Source organism: Calypte anna, chromosome 3 (assembly GCF_003957555.1).
Source record: "Calypte anna isolate BGI_N300 chromosome 3, bCalAnn1_v1.p, whole genome shotgun sequence".
In the NCBI taxonomy this organism is placed as follows: Eukaryota; Metazoa; Chordata; class Aves; order Apodiformes; family Trochilidae; genus Calypte; species Calypte anna.
In genome coordinates, this window is record NC_044246.1 from 23,909,485 (window position 1) to 23,929,619 (window position 20,135).

At 38.1% G+C, this 20,135-nt stretch overlaps 1 protein-coding gene across 1 annotated transcript in view; it reads left to right on the forward strand.

The window, feature by feature from the left end:
* Window positions 1-20,135, forward strand: part of KCNK2 (potassium two pore domain channel subfamily K member 2) — a 76,672-nt gene that overhangs the window by 30,568 nt on the left and 25,969 nt on the right. Inside the window, exon 5 of the mRNA XM_030446877.1 lies at window positions 17,646-17,806. Coding sequence (XP_030302737.1) covers window positions 17,646-17,806 — 161 coding nt within the window. The remainder of the gene's footprint in view (window positions 1-17,645; window positions 17,807-20,135) is intronic.

Genomic DNA, 20,135 nt, shown 5'->3' on the forward strand with positions numbered 1-20,135 from the left:
ACTAACAGAACACTTTGCCAGGAAAGGCTGAAGCCTGTGTCTGATACTCTACTCAAAGACATGAGTAAGAAAGGCTTTGAGACAGTATGGGGCACCATTTAGAGCTGTTTAATTGTATCATGAAGAATTTTATAAACAGTTTTTGGGTAGTCTAGTTGTGAGTAATAAATCTGCTATATAACATATTGCACATATTGCATATGGCCCTATCATTAACATTATAGCTAAATACTGAGCTGCAATGAAATTTCTAGGGAAATTAAAATCAGAAGATTCCAGAGAGAAAAGCAGATTTGACAGCATTTAACATTATTGATGTCTACAGCTAGTAAATCTATAGATGACTCAGGTGGAATCACAGCCAGCCATGAACATTTAAAAACAATTCTGTGTGTGGTGTAGTTAAAATGCTATGTCCTGAGCTGGCCAGCATCTCTGTGTGTGCCTGACTTGAGGAGCAAGAGGAGGTTCTCTGGAGGTCAGAGCTTTGGAGAACTCTTGTGGAAAGGGGATGATTTTGAGGCCAGGAGAGAACAAGGTGTGCCTGGTGTTACAGCTGGATTCAGCACTTAGGAGTTCAGTAACATCTAACTCCACGGTTTCCCACTCTTCTGTTTTTCATCTGTAGTAGAGTCTTTCCGTAGTCATGACAATTTGTGCTTCCTGTGAGGCACTCTTTATTAATATTAATACAAATTAAATTAAATACACTGAAAAAAAATACTTTAAAAATTTTCCTTCAATCTGGGGAATACCATCAGGGCCCAGTGTAAAGGCAGTTTTACTGAAGCTACCTCTAGGTTAGTTGGCTGTATGTTCTTTAATATTTCTTCGAATATTTTCTCTCTTGCACATTAGATTCTGATAAGTTTATTTGATCCTGCTAAATTTCCCTCTTCTAATCTTTGCCCTTTCATATACATATTGAAATTCTATGTTCCATACAAGTTGTATATTTTTATTGATTGACTGGCTTTTGGTCTCCGTAAAGCATTTAATTTCAGCAATCAGCTATTGTGTATTTCACCAACAGCTCAGTTGTTGCTAATGCTTACTGTATCTTGGACACTTTCCACAGAAGTCCCACTCAAAACTGGTGACTTGATGTAGAGATGCTGAGTTTGGACCTTTTTGCCACTCTTTGTGCTGTGTCTGATGTCCCAGGTGGCAATGCAGGAAGGTTTCAAAACCAGCCTAGTAAGGTGCTTCTGCACTGGGATGTTTTGGAGATTTTTCACTTGCCTGTTGTGACATTGGAGCAATTTAATTCCTGATATCTGTTCTGTCAGACAGCCATAGGTGTTCCCAGAACTAATCTCAGCTTACTCAGAGCTGATGGAGGTTAAAATAATTTACCTGGAAAAGTGACACACCTCCAGAAGGATATGTTTTCTTGTATGTAAGAATATGAAGATTTCCTACCATTTGGTTACAGTACCATGGGTTAGCCATGGAGTAGATGGAAAAGTGTAACACAATCTGTGTGCAATAAATTTCTTTGTTCTCTATCTGCACAAACTATGTATGCTTAAAGGTATGAACGTATGTTTGCATATATGCATTAGCATCAAAGTCTTTGAAATATATATAGGAATCTCTACAAGCAGTTTATGGCTGTACATTTTAATATTCACATGTTGTTTCCCCCTCCAGACAAGTAAATGTAGGTTAACAACTCCATGCAGAGACTTCTCTTCCAATTAATGAAAAGAGGAGAGAGGCTGGCTAGCTATGAGAAATCAGATTTCTTATATATGAATGGTGTACCTAGGATCTCCTTTTGGGTATTGTTGTAAGTATTATTTCACATGTAGCAGAAACACCTTGATAATTGGTGCATAATTTCCATTGGACTTATTTGTCTCTGGAATGGAAAGATGCAAATCATCCCCTCAGCCAGTGTATAAGTAGACACTGATTAAAAACCTCTGGTGTCTACAGTTCCAGTCTGGGCTGCAGCAATGGGTGGCTTCAAAGCCAAATGGCTGCACCAAGGCTGTGGAACTCAGCAGCTTGTGGTGTTGATGTGGGGACACCTTTGGTCAGCTCCACTTTGCCCTGATACTTCCCCACCTGGTGTGAGGGGACCTGCTGCACTTTGTGCCCTGCAATTTTGTTCTTTGTCAAGCTCTTGACTGACAAGTGAACTTGTCTGTCTGGGGAGACTTTTGGTTTAAGTGACAGCAGGATTCAAATCAGATGCATATTAACAGTCCCTTTGAGTATAGTGCAGTTTTATGTATCATCTCTAAGGAATTTCTCAATTTTCTTTGAGCCTTGAGCAGAGTTCTAGCTTATGCAAATCTTTGGTAGAAAAACTAAATATATTCAGCTTTTGTAAGATGCCGTCTTAGGATCTTTGCAGAGGATTGGTACTGTGGGCAGAGCCTCTGGCTAAGCTCTGTATCCGTGTCTGATTTCTGGTCAGAGAAGTTTTAATGGAGCTAAATCATGTGGGGAATCATGGAGAGGTGAATGATCAGGCTTATCCTTTATGCCTGCTTAGAAATACAGCCACTCATGTGGCTCCCTGAAAAAGAGGAATGGAGTTAGCAGTGTGTCTGGTTTCCTTTTTGTGCATGAGCAACATGGAAGAATTTTAAGTAGCTGATTTGGTTCACCAGGGAGCTCATACAGGAAGAAGTTTCATTATAATTTACATTCTTAATTATTTTTATTGCATGGCTGTCCAATAGCCAGGGTATACATCCAGTTTTGTGCTGTTAATTTTTCATATGTATTACAATAGTTTTACAAGGAGATCTTTTTTCTTAAATCAGCTTGAGAGTGGTAGGGGCTAAAATGAGAGTAAAAAGGCCACTTTCAAAAAAGTGCAGCGTTTTCTTGTGTGATCCAAAAAATTTTATTTGTATTTCCTTCACTCTTGGATCACTTGTAGAGTTTCTCCTCATCTTCCACCATTGTTACAGCCAGGTTTGCATCCTAGAATTCTGTTGCTAAGAAAGTAAAATTATTTACATATAGTGACTGGTGAAAACTTCTGGTTTTGTGATACTTTTATGTGGAATCCTGTGTTTTGTAGCCTAAATGGTTCAGCTGACTGTTCAGTTTGCATGGGAGCTTCTAGATTCTCAGTCCATGGAAATTATAACAGTGCCATAGGAATGACTGTTTGGGCACTGGATGTTTACTAGGGCTCTGTAGTGTTTACCAAGAGTTTGTATGACACAGCTGAGGGACACCATGTAGTTTTCATCTGAAAGAGAGGGCTTCACTGAAAAGCTCTATGCCAGTTTCTGTTAAATGCAGATTGTATTTCTGCGCTGCAGACAGCAGACTGATAATTTTTTAGATTTTTTTTTCCCACTCTAGTCCTGCTGATACATGAAAATGAGCACCTGGAGACTATTGTGAGAATAGAAGAGGTAGCATCAAGTGGCTTAGTCATATGCAGTAGATTATTTTCAAGATGTGCAAGGAAAGAACTGTGGTACAGAGCCAGGTACTCTCTCTCTAGAATTGAATACACTTATTTCCCATTTACACTATGTTCTGTGCTTGGAGAAGAATTGCAAGGGTCATTACCTATTTTGAGATGGTAAATTGCAAAGTTAAAATGTTGTGACAATACACATCTAAAAATATACATGAAGTATATTATTTTTCTAGAAATCTGGAAAATTGTATTATTCTTTACTTAATTTGCATTGTTATTGGCAAAAGTCTTATTATGTATTTCACCATCAATATCTTATGATGTCCAAGTACTTAAGTGTCTCATCAGAACAGATAACCTGAAATTTTTGTTCCAAAACTCTGTGGCCAGTAGATGTCTGGTTTTTATTGGTTTGGGGTTTTTTTTTAAGATTATTTGCCCACTTTGAGGATTCTTTTTTCTCTTAACAATATGAGACTGACTTCTTTTATGTAAATTCATGTTTTGGTCTATTTGCAGTATTCCTGGCATATATATCTAACCTGTATGTGTAGATCCTAAGGGCAGTAATCTTCAAATTTTTGTCTTGGTATCTTTTGGAAGGGCATTTCTTCTTTACTTAAATAAGTACACCAATATGCATACATAAAAATTACTATATTTCTGGAGCATTCTGCATTAGAAATTTTCTTGAAGTGAGGAACAAGAAGGAAAGGCACATGGCTGCACCTCATTAACTTTGTGTGCGTGTATGCTGCATGAATATAACTGGGGACATGGAAGGAATAGGATAATATTAAGTAGAGTGTTTGTAGATTTTCTGGATTTCCTGAGTGTGGCTGCAGTGAGTTTGATGTCTATCCACATTTTTTTAATGGTTATTCCAATTAGAGAATCACAAAATGGTAAGGATGGGAAAGGACCTCTAAAGATCATGTAGCCCAACCCCCTTACCAGAGTAGGGTCACCTAGAGTAGGTTGCACAGGAAGGTGTTCAGGAAGGTTTTGAATGTCTCCAGAAACAGAGGCTCCACCATCTCTCTGGGCAGCCTTATCTAGCTCTGTGTTATGCTCACAGTACAGGTTTTTCCTTATGTTCTACTACTGATGAGAAGCAGGTAATCTTCACTGGGCAAACTGACAAAATGAACAAAATGAAGAACCTGTACTGGGAGGCAGAGCTATCTGAATTGATGCTTAAACTTTTAAAAACCTTTTAACAGGTATTACCCAGTTCCTTTAGAAATTACCTTAGCAAGTAGATGTGAGTTAATGAGTACTGCAACAGCTCCTGTATCCATACAGGGACTGACCTTACAGTGCTTCTTCACCTCTCCACAGGATCACAGAATGGTAGCATTTGGAAGGGACCTCTGAAGATCATCTGGTCCAACCCCCTCTACTAGAGCAGGATCACCTTGAGCAGATCACACAGGAACATATCCAGAGAGGTTTTTAATATCTCTAGAGACAGAGACTCCACAAGCTCTCTGGGCAGCCCATTCCAGTGCTGTCTTATGCTCACAGTAAAGAAGTTTTTTCCTTATGCTCTGGTTGAACTTCCCGTGTTCCAGTTCGTGACCATTGTCTCCTGTCCTGTCACTGGACACCACTGAGAAGAGTCTGGTCCCATGCTCCTGACAGCCACCATTTAGATATCTGTAAAACTGATGAGATCCTCCCTCAGTCTTCTCTTCCCCAGACTGAGCAGACTCAGCTCCCTCAGCCTTTCCTCATATGTTAGATGCTCCACCTGATCACCTTAGTGGCTCTGTGCTGGACTCTCTCCAGTAATTCCTTGTACTAGGAAGCCCAGAATTGGACTCAGTAATCCAGATGTGGATTTGGCAGGGCAGTGGAGAGGAAGAGGATAACCTTCCTCAACCTATTGGCCACAGCCTTCTTGATGCACCCCAGAGTGCCATTAGCTTCCTTGGGCACATCGTTAGTTCATAGTCATCCTCTTGGACTCTCAGACCTTTCAGGTCTACCTCTGTGGCTACCACTAGAAGGAATATTGAAACCACATTATTCAAATAGAAAAATACATTTGGGAACAGTATTTCTTTTGAGGATAAGTTTCATCTGTAGGAATTTCAACAAGTGTTTATTTCTGTTAAAAACTGTGTATCAATTTTGGACTTCCTGAAGTGTAGAACTAAGTGCAAATTAAATCTACATAGAATTGTTTAGAAAAAAATATTTCTACTCTGATTATAATTAAATGCATTTTAATATTTTTTAATTTTAATTTAATTTTAATTTAATTTAATTTTAATTTAATTTAATGCTGTAGTGTTTAGCTTCCAAGAAGCCTAAACTGCCACTTGTCCTATCTGGAAGAACTTCAATTGCCATTCTTTCACTTAGAATTCTTGCTTTAATGGATGTTCCTTTTTTGGTTCTGAATGCACAAATTCTACTCCCAGGCCTTCATCCTTTTGACTGGAGCTAGTATATATTAGACCACAGAAACATGAAGATAGTTTGGTGGCCTTACTTGGGGCAGGGTTGAAGGGGAGAGGGGAGAGACAACAGTCTGATGTATAATGCTCTTCTATTAACCTAGACTCTTAATGTCTGGGTTTCCACATTGTCCCATCAGGATGGTATGTGAAATAAGGCCAAATACCTGTTCATGATGGAAATGCTTATGAACACCAATTTAGTAAATATTTGTTTGAAAACAGCTAGATACATAAATGTCACGAGTGTATTAAAAGCCCAAAGGAATAGAAATGTGCTTAAACTCTATGCCAGTTCAGATCTTTGAAGACAGTTTTTGAACACTGCTGTAGAATATTTGTTTTAAAAATGCTAACTATTTTCTGGAAAACATTATTTTCTGTATGAAAGGCCAAAACACATTTTAAGAAAATTAGTGCAGATTTATTTCTGTCTACAGGATTTTTCCTGAAATGTAGCCTAGGGAATTTTAAATTCCACGCATATTTGCTGTGTCAAAATGGAGTGACTAATATGGAATTCCCAGCAGATAAAAATTTGTTAAAGTTTCCCTATAATTAAGGATGAGTCTGCTATTTGCTTATTTCTGGTAGTAATGGAGTAGTTGTGACCTTTGGTGAGGCTACTTAACACGTGTTCTCTTGCAACATATTTGATAATGCTTTAATAACAATAGAAAAATTAAAATCAATATATGGTGCCTGGTGTTAAGAGTATTACTCTTCTTACGTCACTCTTTTTACTTTTTAAGGTTGAGAAAGGGCATGGGGTACACTTTAGTTATTGTAACTTTCTTATGCAGGAATAGTTCTATTTGAAAGTCATTAAGATTTACTGTCCTTAGCTTGCATAACTGCTTTGTTGCCCATATCTCTTTATGCTTTCATGTTTTATGGTAAAAGAAAATATTATTTTATTCAGAAAAAGCTTTTCCTTGCCTTTCAGTTCAAAGAAATATTATGCTTTTGATGAAAAGGGAGCTGTTGCTTTTAAAAATTTGCTGACACTTGGAGACAGAAGAAAATAAATTGCTTCTCCTGTGGTTTAAAACTGGTGTATGGGTGAAGATGTTTGTTCAAAGTAGGAACTAGATCAAACCTGCATCAGTTAAAACTAAAACTTTTATTTGTATTGAAAGACACCAGTATGTGCACCACAAAGGTGATGCTCTTCCCTTTTTCTTACTCCACTGTGGCAGTGGTACCCAAGGCTTGGTTTGCTTCTGGTTTCCTTCCTGAGTTGTCATTTGCTTTCATGTGGGCTGCCAGAGACACCAAAGGATAGAGGAACTGAAGTGCTTGGCTGTGTGGGGTGTAAAATACCTTGAAGTAGCTTGGATTTAGGTAGGAGTGCAGGCTGATGGTCTTCACAAGGATCCAAGGTTGGGGAATATCTGGAGGGCTTTTGGGAAGGCTGGGGAAGAAGGGGGTCATGCCTTGTGCCTTACAGCTGTGAGGCAGAGGAGCATTAAATGTTTGAGCTGATGATTAAAGCTTTGTACATGGTGAGTTCTCAAGTTGTATTCCTTTTGATTTTTCCTTTTGCTTAAGACAAGAGCAAATAATCTTTTTCTCTGAGTTGGTCTGCTTGGTCTAAGCTGTATTCGCTGAGACTGTATTCACAGCTGATTTCAGATTAGACACAGCCCATAGAGCAAAGGGGACTCAGAGCTGTGTTTGTAGAGTCAGATGGCTTAGCTGTTTGCATTCCAGCTCAGGGCTTTGGAGGGTATGGGAAGAAGTGAAATAATATTTAAGCAATATCTTTACATGTGGTTAATTTATATATATATATATACATATATATACATATATATATATATATATATACATATATACATATATATATATATATATATACACATATATATATATTTGTATAATTTACTGTTTCTCTTCCCCCTGTGAACTGAAATGCAAGGCTGTGTAAATTTAAGTCCTTCAGGTGAAAGCCTCTATTCCATGTCTCTGGATGTATTATGTCCTGTTTTGAATTATTTTCCAATATGCAGGGGAGGCAATCAAGATTTTGAAAGGATTCCTATTACTTTGTAAAAGAAAACCCATAGCCTGTGTTTTTAAAAGTAAAGTGTGAAGGCAATGACTGCTCAGGATTTTGCTAGTTGCTGAAATTCCTGTCTACTGAAAACCATATTGACTTCTTTTAAAATAAAGCTGGGAATGTAAATGCAAAGTATTTCAGTGTACTGAAAGCACAAACTTTGGAGTTTGCACAGCCTGGCAATAATCTTTTTAATGGCTTTACAGCATGCACAGAGGTGATTTTATATTAAATTACTGCTCTGTTAGGATCTTTTGTATAGAAGCACGGGCTCTTATAGTCACTTATTTTTTCTTCTTTTCTATAAATCCCCATCTTTACACTGTTCTCTTTGCCAAAGAACCAAGTAAGAATCTCCAAGGTGATATCTCACCCAGGTGCCTTGGGTCAAGACATGGAGTTGTACTGAGGATGGGTAGGATGCTGGTGAGCCAGAGAGTTCTCATCTTCTGCTGCCTTTTGTTGAAGCAATCTCACTGCAGAGGGAAAACCCACACTTCTGCATAGTTTTAAGTCACTAAAGTTGAAAACTAAGGAAGCAGAAATTAATTCTCTCTACTTTAAAGGATTTTAAATGTTTTTGCAGTCTCATAATTGCACTTTTCTTCAGTTTCTTGAGTAATGACATTATAACAAAAGACTTTTTTTACATGTACTTCGAATATCTGGGAAATTAAAACCTGCTGAAGTATGATTTCCAGGATTGATTTCTGCCACTTCATGACAGTGTTAAAAATCAATTGAAATTCTGCAAAGAATTTCTTTTGATGGAGTATATCTGTTTGTTCATTTTTGCAGGTGTATATACTGACAGAATAAGTATGCTTTGAAGTATTTAAATGATACCTGAATAGAGATAAATTTAAACATTTTTTAAATTTAGCCATGTTACTTACTTTACTGAGTCTGGAATATAATGCATATGTAGATAGGAGCTAAAGTGTGAAGTCATCAGAAGTTATTTATGCATGATAGCTTAACTGGTTTTATTCCTTCTGCTTTTGAGCTTCTGTGCTAGTTCTAACTCTAAAGATTGCTTTAGGGAAGGGGGGAAGGATGAAGATAAATTAGAGGAAAACCTCATTTTCAGATTTTTAGGAGGGGTTTTTTTGGTTTAGTTTTTCTTTTTTGGTTGGTTTTTGTTTGTTTGTTTGTTTGTTTTTTTAAGTTGGTAGTGCTCTTTCTTTTTTAACCTTAACCATTTTAAGGAAATTCTGCTTCTTAATATGCTGGTATATGTTAGGACTGTTTTGAGGCATTTTTTCCTATTAATATAATACTTAACTATTTGACATTATGTGCAAAAGAAATGGGTGTCTGTTTATAGATATGTTTTTCTCTTTGAAGAGCCTCCTTCCTACCTGTCTTTCTAAGATAAAGCAACTATATACTCAAATGTGGGTAAAGAGGGAGATTCTTTCCTGGCAGTTTCCTTCTCTCCCAGTTTTCCTGGCCTGCTTTCTTTTCCTCAGAATTTCTCTGCCTTTCTCTAATTTAACATAAATGATCTGGAGATATGGGCTGTGCACTTTAGCTTATGAGCAAGAGTAGATATAGGATATACAGAAAAAACACATGAGACAAAATAGTTGTGTTTTTGAACACTGACCTGATGAAAATTCTCTTGAGGTGAAAGAGGGTGTATGAATAAAAGTTTAAAACCACAGAGGAAATTGTAGCTTGTCTTGTAGGTCAAGGTATCTGCCTTCTTTTGGACCAGTTGCATCAGCTTAACAGGATCAAGGTCCAAGGCCACTACTTGTAGGATTGTAGGATTTTTAGTTCTTGTTTTATATCTGTGACTGGATTGAAACCAGGGTGTGTTTACAGAATACCTGTGCTGGCACAGAACAGGTTTCACAAGAGAAACTAATTGTCCTCACCGCTGGGAATATGGATATATGAATATATGAATATATAATATGAATATATTTCTGCTGCTGGAGCAAAAAAGCAAGACTTTGCCTATTTTAGTTTTCACATCTCATTTGTTGCTGTAACTCTTCCATACTCCTTAATTTGCCAACACTTTTGCTAGGTTTTATTATTTGTAGGGAAGACATGGAAACATGGAAAGGCAGGGTATAGTTTAACTCATCTGAAAAGCCTGAGGATTGCTTTGTATTTGGGATGGAGAGGCCAGCAAGAGCTTGCATTACCCAGCACTGAGAATTACGTCATTTGTAAACAGAAAAGCAAACCTGGAAACAAAAATAAATATGTTAAAAGGAAACTTCCAAACTCTAGAATAAAATTATTGCATATCTCCATTAAAGTCCACATCAGAAAAATCCTTCAAAGATTATTTTTTTGCAATATGTCTAAAATTCTCTTTTCTTCTTTTTCTTTGAATCACCTGTATCAATGAATTTTATCTATACTTGTTCATGACATCTGTCCAGAACAAGTGTTAATTTGTTATATTTGATGCATTTTTACTTGTGGTAAGTGGGTAGTGAAAGTCTTACGATACAGTCAACTTTTTTCTCTAAAGTTCATTATGTTTTTGCTGTCTGTGTCAGCCAGACACCATGCTCCCATGGGGCTATCTCACATAATGGGAAAAGCAAGTGGAAGTCCTTAGGTTTTGGAGAAGATTCACTCCTGCTAGAATAACAATTAGAGGTAAAATTTCTGCAGTTTACAACAATGAAAAAATGAAATAATTGAAAAAGTGATGGAATTCCTACTACTGATGAGAAGCAGGTACTCTTCACTGGGCAAAGTGACAGCTGAACTCAGCTCCCTCAGCCTTCCCTCATATGATAGAGATCCTGTTATTGTTTCTTATTATTCATAGTTGAAAAAGAGAAGTTATGCTTTATGGCAATTAGGAGGTTTTTTGATAAAATGTCTTTCATTTCAGGGTTGAGCCAGGAGTTTATAACCTTCAAAATAACATATTGACATTTCTGTGGCACAGAATTATAGATTAGTGCTAAAAATCAGAAATCTGTAGCTTGAAATCCAGGTAATACCAAAGCGAGTGCTGTGCTGAGAGAAGATTACAGTAAGTAAATAGCATTACTAGGTGACAACATAGTTCCTGAATCACTAGCTAGAACTAGTGAGAGAGATGGCTTCTAGAAGCTATAGAGACTAATAATGGAATTGTGCTTAACTTCTGTAAAGCAGAGATTTTCAGTTTCAGAGCAGAGTTCAGTTTAAAAGAGGTACCTACACCTCTGTGTTGTTGCAAAGGGTTCTTCCTTCAGCAGGATCCATGTAGCAATTTCCTCAATGGGATGTGTAGTAAAGCATTTAGCTTTTAAATTGAAGAATTCTTTTGGAGGAGGAACATTATTTGCATTCCTGTAATGGGATCCACAGGCAACAGCTTGTGAGCAGTGGCTATAAGATACAGCATCATAGAGTCATTTTGGTTTAAGGAAACCCTTAAGACCATCAGGTCCAACCGCTAACCTAGCATGCCACCAAGTCCATCACTAAACCACGTCCCTGAGCACCACAACTACACATCATTTAAATACCTCCAGGAATGGTAACTCCACCACTTCTCTGGGCAGCCCATTCCAGTGTCCGATAGCCTATCCAGAGAAGAATTTTTTCCTAATGTACAATCTATGCCTCCCCTGGCACAACATAGGGCTGTTTCCTCTTGTTTTATTGCTTGTTTCTTGGGAGAAGAGAATGACACCCACCTCACTATAACCTCCTTCCAGGTATTTGTAGAGAGCAATAAGGTCTCCTTTTCTCTAGACTAAACAACCCCAGTTTCCTCAACTGTGAGATTTGTACTTCAGACCAACTTCATAACCCTTCTTTGAACATGCTACAGCACCTCAGTGTTCTTGCAGTGATACAGTATGGGCATGTGTGAATGAATTCGTGTATATATTTTACACAGAAATATTGGGGTTTCACTGCAAAGGTGAAACTATATTCGTCCAAGTATTCAAATTTGCAAGTAGTCTTTGTACTTACTCAGCCTTCAAGTTCTCTTGCACTCTGTTATGGAAAATATATGCATGCACTTATATGCACGTGTATTGGCCCTTGCAGAAGGGGAGTCCATAGATTTTGTAAATCTTCACAACAGGTATTTGTGTTGCCTTGAACAACCTTGACTGAGGTTCTTTGAAGACTTCAGATGCCAAACTTTCCCCAATTTAGGGTTAAGACAATGTGACTGCATAGTACTCAGTCTCATTTGGCTGTTAGTACAGACCTGAATGATATAGAGAATTTTGGACTTCCATCTGTTCTTCAGTTGCCTGTTTGCAAAAAGAGGAGTAAGATTTTTCTACTTCACAGTCTTGGGAGGGGAAGTCACATGGAAGACTGAAAATGCCCTTATGCTGTTACTATCCAAAGGCATAAAGCCCCATGAAGTTTATTTGTAAATGTGTATATGCCATGGACTTACTCAAGTTTGTTGAACTTTTGAGTGTAGGACAGAGCTAAGTAGAAGAAAGGGGATCAGTGTGAAAATGAAGATGTTTCTACAAATTTAGCACAAACAAGCAAGTTTTACTGGTTTTGCAGTGTATGCAGAGATTTCCACGAAGCCAGCATGGGTACATTTACTACTCTTGTTTTATGATTATGTCCAAACCATTATGGGCAGGCATGAATTTGAATTTAAATGTTAATCTCCTGAGCCCAGCTGGCTCTCCAAAGGGGAAAACCCATCTTAGCTACTAGAAACTCAATGAGGTACCTTTCATAAAGATTTCATCAGATAGCTCCTGAGGGCCTGGAAAAAGCATCCTATGATAGCTTAAAATCAATTTGACATTCAATCTCAAAACACACATATGCCCTTTCAAAAGGGTAATCACTGTAACTGAGCTGCAAAGGCAGGGTGGATGGGAACCTGGGGCAATACCACTGCCAGTTGCACTCAGGGTCCAGTGGCTGAAGCCAAGGGTACAGCAGATGGTTCACCTGGCTCCAGCCTTGTGGGATCCAACAGCCAGGAGTTCAACCTTTCCTATGAGTCTATGCAGAAGCAAGTTTCTGTAACCCATTTTCTTGTAATTAAGGGTGTGCATGCAGCAAGTTTTCTCTCACTATTGAACTGTTTTATCAATTGCCCACATACCCAAACACATAGCAGACAATAAGAGTAATTTCTCATGTCTCAAAACACATGACATTATTTCAGTATAATATTCACTTTATTTGCTTCCTGATGAAGGATGTCTTGTGCAATCTGAGGTATGTCAAAAACACTGAGAAAACATTCACCACTAATTGAATTTACATTTTCTTGTTTGGCAAGAAATTGTTTCAAACCTTTCCCAAACCTTTCAGTCCTCTCTGACTTATTTGATATGAATGAATCATAAGTGGTGACACTTTTTTCAGTCAATTTTGCAAGTAAAATCTACTCCTAGAACTCTCAAAAGCATATATAGTCTCTCACATGAGAAATACTTAACTGCAACCAGATAGTTTCAGTAGATCCCCTGCTTTGTCTGGGAGTTTTCTTTGAAAATATATTAATTTGGAGTCTCTGTTCTTCTAACTCTGCTTTGAAAATGTAGATCTAAGAGAGCTTTCTGAATGACTGAGATGCTGGTTAACTAGAAAGCAAAGGAATCTTTTTCTCAACTTGAAACAGAAATTATATTATTTTCTTTTAATTAGTTGTCAATCTTCCTTTTTATGGAGATATGAATGCAAAGATTCTTTCATGTCTCATCTGTACAAAAGTGTCTTGTCAATTGTATGAGAATTTCTAGCACTTCAAACTTTTCCATATTTGCAATATAACCCATTGTTTGTTGGGGCGGGGGGGAGGGGCAGGGACAAAAAACAACTAGAAATTGAAACTTCTAACACTGTTCTGATTAAAAGCAGTAATACACTTTTAGTTATCAAAGTCACTAATTTCTGCATAATAGCAAATCTGTTTTAGTTGGAAGAATTAGACACTTTCATCCTCAGAGAGCTAGGTCCAAAAAAGGGTGCATTAAGATGAAAAGTAAATCTTATAAAATCTCTTTTTTCCCTTTTCATACAGTGTATCCTTGCTTTCTTCTCTGTAGTCAACCAAAGGGAATGATGTTCCCCTTGAAGCTGACTTGAATCTTGGTGACTATAAGGGCTTTGGAGCTGAAATCAGGGAATATGTTATTTTGTTGAATGGAGCAATTAGTTACAATCTATTTACAACAGCTTTTCCTTCTTTATTCACTTACGGGCTACTGGAAGCTCCTTCTGAAATGCATTTCATGTCCACAGCTGCTTGTCAGAGTGAACGTATTTTAAATGCACAAAGTCCTTTAGGCATGAAAGGCATGCTAAGCATTTAGCAAGACTGAAAGCAAGATGAAAGGGGCTTCGTGAAACTAGGAGGCAAATTGTGCTCTTGGTTTTTAAAGCAAAAATGAGGGGGTGCATTGGGTAAGGTCCGTCTGAAAATGGTACTGACATCAGCTTGGGTGAAACTGATACTGTTCTGCAAGTTGAATTTTGTACTTTGTACTGTTCATCGTGGACAGTGTTTGTAAAAAAAGCTCTTTGAAGGAAGCTTTCCAATGAATTTAGCAATTTTAAAATGTGTTTATCTATTTTCCGTGGTCAAAGCGAAGTGTATTGGTTGTAATGAATAATGAGCTGATCCTAGGAACTATCCGCTTAGTGTATCCAGAAAAAGAGAGAAACTGCATGGGGCTTAAAATGTGAAAGGTGACTGAGGTACTGAGGCTGCCTACGTGGTTACCTTCTGTGCTGTCCCCATCATCTCTAGCTGAGGAGGGAAGAGGGAGCAGAAAGCCTGGTGGGATATCGGTGATTCTCCAAAGTTTCTCAGTGAGCAAGACAGTTGTAGACCAACTTTATGCCAGCTTCTGGAGCAGAAGTGGAAACTCTGAAGCTACAACCCTGTTCCAGGGAGTTGCTGCAGTGCTGCCAGGTGTTCCTGAGTGTGCAGAGCTGTACGGCACAAAGGGAAATGTGCTGGCATTCCTGTGGCTGGGTGTTCCTCTCTAAGCACGAGGCCCAGAAATGAAATTTTCCTTTTGTCTTACCTAGCAGCAGGAATCTTCTGATTTTATTTATATATACATACATAGATATATATACATATATATATTTACTTTCAAGAAAGCAATAATAATTTTCTGAGACAATGCCCTCAGGAATTATGCCAACCATATGAAATAAAAATACATTTTCTCTCCCCCTGCATAAATGATGGATTAGCTTTTCACTACAGAAACCGAGAGTATGTTGTAATGACAATTTGTGTAACTCATGAAGTAGGCTGCAGTGTACAGCAGCAGACTGTTATGAAACATGACACTGTAAGGAATATGATTAATATGTGATGGAAACTCCTTGGTAGATCAGTTCACCTAAGTACATGTCCTGTTGTAAGAGCCCCATGGTTTGTAGTATGTGCAGTGATCATCTGGCAGAGATAGACCACTACCCATTGGAGTATTTTATCTAGCAATGTGTGAGATTTTTTTGAAAAGTATAATTAAGAATACAAGATCTAGTATGGAAGAAAAGCATTTGTTATTTTTCTGGATGAAAAGCAAGACTTTGTGAGTGTAGAATTGAGTACCATCCTTTTCTTGAGCAAGATGTGACTCTGATTTAGGGAGAACAATATATAAAGCTGAACATCAACTTCTTGTGCTCATATTGATTAACTGCAGCTTACAACTATGTGCCAGCAGCAATTTCCCTGTAATAGCTGTGGGATGCACAGAAAATGCCAGTTTACAAAAGTGATGTCTTGTAAGATGATGAAATACCAGTCCAGTGAAGGACATACTGAGCAGGCAATTTTACTCTGCTGGCTTCATAAATAGTACAAGTGAAAACAGTTCTCAAATCAAAAAGAGACAGAACCATTTCAAAAAACCTTAGTAGAAGTTTTATACACCCTGGCAGCTATTTTGATGCATTAACAGGCACACTTACAAAACCAGATCCATTTGTACCTTTTTGGTTAGTGATGAGCTGATCTCATTTTAAAATCCATGGATCTTTTCTGCTTGATGCATGAAGGACCACAGTAAACTCTGTACAGCTGAAAATTCCTGGATTTTAATAATCAGCAGTTTTAGCCTTGCTCTGCATTTGAGAAGGCTACGAGGCTGGACTAGAGGTGCTGTGACTTTATCTTGAGATAGATTGGTTTTTTTTTTATTTTTCAAATAATATTCATGCTGGGAAAATGTATGAAGTTTGAGGACTCCAGGACCTGTAATAGGTGATGTTTCATGTAAATTTGTCCTTTAGATTTATTTTGACAGGGTTTATTAGTCATGATTTTGAGGAAAAGATTAATTTTCAATTTTATTTTTAATCTAAGTGAATTCTATCAACATTGTATTTATTACAATCCAGTAACAGAGTAAGATATATTCCATATGTAATTTATTTTTTGTAGTATGCCTGCATGAAAGCAAACCCAAAAATTATGGTAATAGGTTTCACAAAGAATATCTATATTTGTTAAAACAACATTTTCAAAAAATAGTTATATAAAATTCTGATAAATAGGTAAGCTATTCACTAAATGCGCTCTGCATTGTGGAAGCTTACAATCATTGTGCATAAATATCAAGATATTTTAAAAAGACAACTAACATGGCATGTTCTCAATAGAGCTGACCAAATCTGTCTATCAGCTGTTTCAGATAAAAACTGGATTTCCATTGAATGATTTTTTTTTATATGAAAAATATCTCCTAATCTTTAAGACACTGAGAAACAAGTTTAATTTATTCTCAATTCTTTCTAAATCTCTTGGGTTTTAGTTATGTCCTATTTTTCCCTTAAAAAAAAAGGGGGTTTGTTTAATTTTTTCATGGAAAATAAGCCTTTTTCTGACAAAAGACCTATTTTTCTCAGATAAAGCAAGTCTTTTTCTTTCAAAGTGCACATTGTTCTGGAAGGTGAAACAATGTCAAAAAATGGATTGCTACAACTTTCGAATTAAAATTGAGTGCTGATGCTCAAGAAATTTGTCTGTACGGCTCTGCTGAGGCGACCTTGGAAAAGTCATTAAAATTCCAGTCCCGGGAGATTCATCTGAAAGCCTTTTACAGATACTGGAGCCTGTGGTTTTTTTATTCCAGTTTCTTTGCTTTAAGTGAACCAGCAGCAGTTGAGCTCTCAGACATATCAGGATGCCCTTTTAGAGAAGCCAGTGAAGACAGAATTATTTCCACTTTCAAATGACCAGAGCCATGAAATGGAAACTTTCTCTAAGCTTTCTTAGCACCACTGAAGGAACCAAAACCTTAATTATTAAGGTCTCTTTCTGTTCTAGAAATCTTCTTTTTTTTGCTCACCCAAGCAGGTGGTTTTTGTTTCTTTGTTTGTTTTTTTAGGCTGCTTCACTTGGAAACACAGTACATGTGAAGGAAAATTGAATGTAGTTTACAAGCACAGCAGCCTACCAATTACAAGTGCAGTAACAGACATTTCCAGGAGTAGAGGCTAAAGCCTGTCTTAACCTATTGGTACTGTCTACGTGTAGTAGACAAGAAAAGCTGTAATTTATTTAAATAATTAAAAAATATTACTTTAATGTTGCAGTTTTCTTTCTCCACATTATGCATGCAATATATTAAAAAAAACAATGGTGAATTCTGGAGTAGTTTAATTTTACCTCAAAGAGGTTTATATGACTTTAAACTTTTATTTAATTTTTCACAATGGTCTGCCTTCTTAAAATGTGTAATGTAATATATGTTAACTTCTTAAACTTCTCAAGTTTTTTGTAATTTAGGCTTTGGAAACATCTCCCCACGCACTCAAGGTGGAAAGATATTCTGTATCATTTATGCCTTATTGGGAATTCCACTGTTTGGTTTTCTGTTGGCTGGTGTTGGAGATCAACTAGGGACAATCTTTGGAAAAGGAATTGCCAAAGTAGAAGATACCTTTGTTGTGAGTATGCTGGCTGCATCATTTCCTCTTCATGATGCTCTCTGTTCTGAAATTAACATGTAAGATGAAAAGTCTGAGAAACACGGTGTAGCTCATCATTGTAACCACATTTCTAGCAAAAGGTAGAAAACTTTGCAAAGTCTGAACACATTACTGAATGTTGTTAATTGATAATTAGATAAAGCCCATCATTTTCTAAAATAATTACAGTTGGGAAGAGAAACAAGATCCAAACCATTTTATTTTTGCTTTGCTTTGTACTCCTAACCTTGCTGTGATGTTTTAAGGCTGTCATACAGATTGTGGTAGGAAATGACTGACTCAGAGGAATAGAAGAAGAGTGGAGCTGCAGGGCTAACATGGAAATTATTGCCGCTGCTTTGATTTGATTCAAGGAACACGTTTGGTGTGTGAGCTTAAACTCACAAGTCTTAAAATCTCTACTCAAGATACCGTCATAGCAGAGGAAAAGTCTACAGGCATCTACATTTCCAGGTTTATGGGTCTTCAGGTGATGAATATTTGGGGCATTCACAGAAGTGGAATGACCTGAATGGCACAGAAGTAGTTGGTGCTTCCCTGACAATTGACTCCTCTTTGCTGGTCTCCTCACTAGGCTGTAGGGTGTTCTACTATTTAAGGTATTTTCAGCCTTGTCTGCTGAACTGCTTAGTGCAGCCTAGAGCTTCATACCCATAATTTTCTTTGGCTATTGGTCTTTCATTATTCATGCAAAGTGGCACAGTTTGAATAGAGGAAGAGACCTGTCAAAAAGACTATAAACCCTTGCAGATGTTGAAAAAGTTAACCCATAGCCTGTCCTTAACAAGCAAAAGGTTTGAATTTTAACAGAGGAACTTAATTTATCATAGAATAACAGAATGTCAGGTTGGAAGGGACCTCAAGGATCATTTGGTCCAACCCTTCTAATATTATTGTTTATATGGTACGTCTCAGCACCCTGTTGAGCTGAGACTTAAAACTTTCCAAAGTGGAGGAATCCACCACTTTCCCTGGTAGACCATTCTGTAGTGGAACAAAGCAACCAGATGCCTCTAATTGCCGAGGAGTGGGTGTGAGTTGGTATCAAGTCCACCTGTGCCTAGTTAGGGCAGGCCCCCTATTGAGCATGAGCAAGCAGGACCAGAGGGCCAATAAAAGGTGAGGCTCAAACTTCACAGGGCAGCTCACACTGGAACTCACAATCTCAGCATGCTTGGCTTTACTGCTGCTTTCAGCAGTGCACTACCTTTATTGCTCCACTAGAGCTCATTGCCAGCAGGGTGAGGCTTGAGTGGAGCAGCCAGCTAGCACGCAGTACCGCAATGCTCAGGCCCCAGGTTTGAGACTCCTCAGAGCCTCACCTTGGAGGCAATGAGCACTAGTGGCACAATGAAGGTAATACAGTGCCCTAAGAGTGAGCTGCCCTGTGGCTGTGAACCTCACCTTTTATTGGCCCCCTGGTCCTGCTCATGCTCAATAGGGGGCCTGCCCTAACTAGGCACAGGTGGACTTGATACCAGCTCACACTCACTCCTCGACAATTAGAGGCATCTGGTTGCTTTGTTCCACTACACCATTCCAATGTCTATCCTCATAGTGAAAAATTTTCCTCTTGTATTCAAATGGAATCATCCCCAGGAGCAACTTGTGCCTATTGCCCCTTATCTTATCCTTGTGACTCCTTCTAAACAGGAGTCTCCATCTTCTTTGCAGCTGCCCTTTAAATAATGGAATGTTGTAATAAGGTTTTCTCAAAGCCTTCTCTTCTCAAGGCTGAGCAAACTCAGTTTTCTCAGTCTCTCCTCATATGGCAGGTGCTCCAGTCCTCTGATCATCCTTGTGGCCCTTCTATGAACCCTCTCCAGCCTGTCTGCATCCTTTTTGCAGAGTGGGAACGAAAACAGGACACAATACTCCAGGTGTGGTCTGACAAGAGCTGAGTGGAACAGGATGATGACTTCTTTGTCTCTGCTGTGATGCTCTTGTTGATGCAGCCCAACATCCTGTTGGTTTTCTTTGCTGCTTCAGCACACTGTTTGCTCATGCTGAGCCTGTCATCCACCAAGACCCCCAGGGCCCTTTCTGCAAGGCTGCTCTCTAGCCAAGCTGCAGTTTAGGGTTACACGTTGTCAGATATAACACCTTGCACTTGATCCCAACATCCAGGCTGTTTATGAAGATATAAATACCTGAGCCCTCCTTGGAACCCTTCTTAAAGGTGGGGGTGACAACCAAAGTTTATAGAATTTAGTCTGTTTCACACACAAACACACAGACAGGTTTATTAAGATGTATTTTACTAATGCAGTTATCAAACATTCATTCA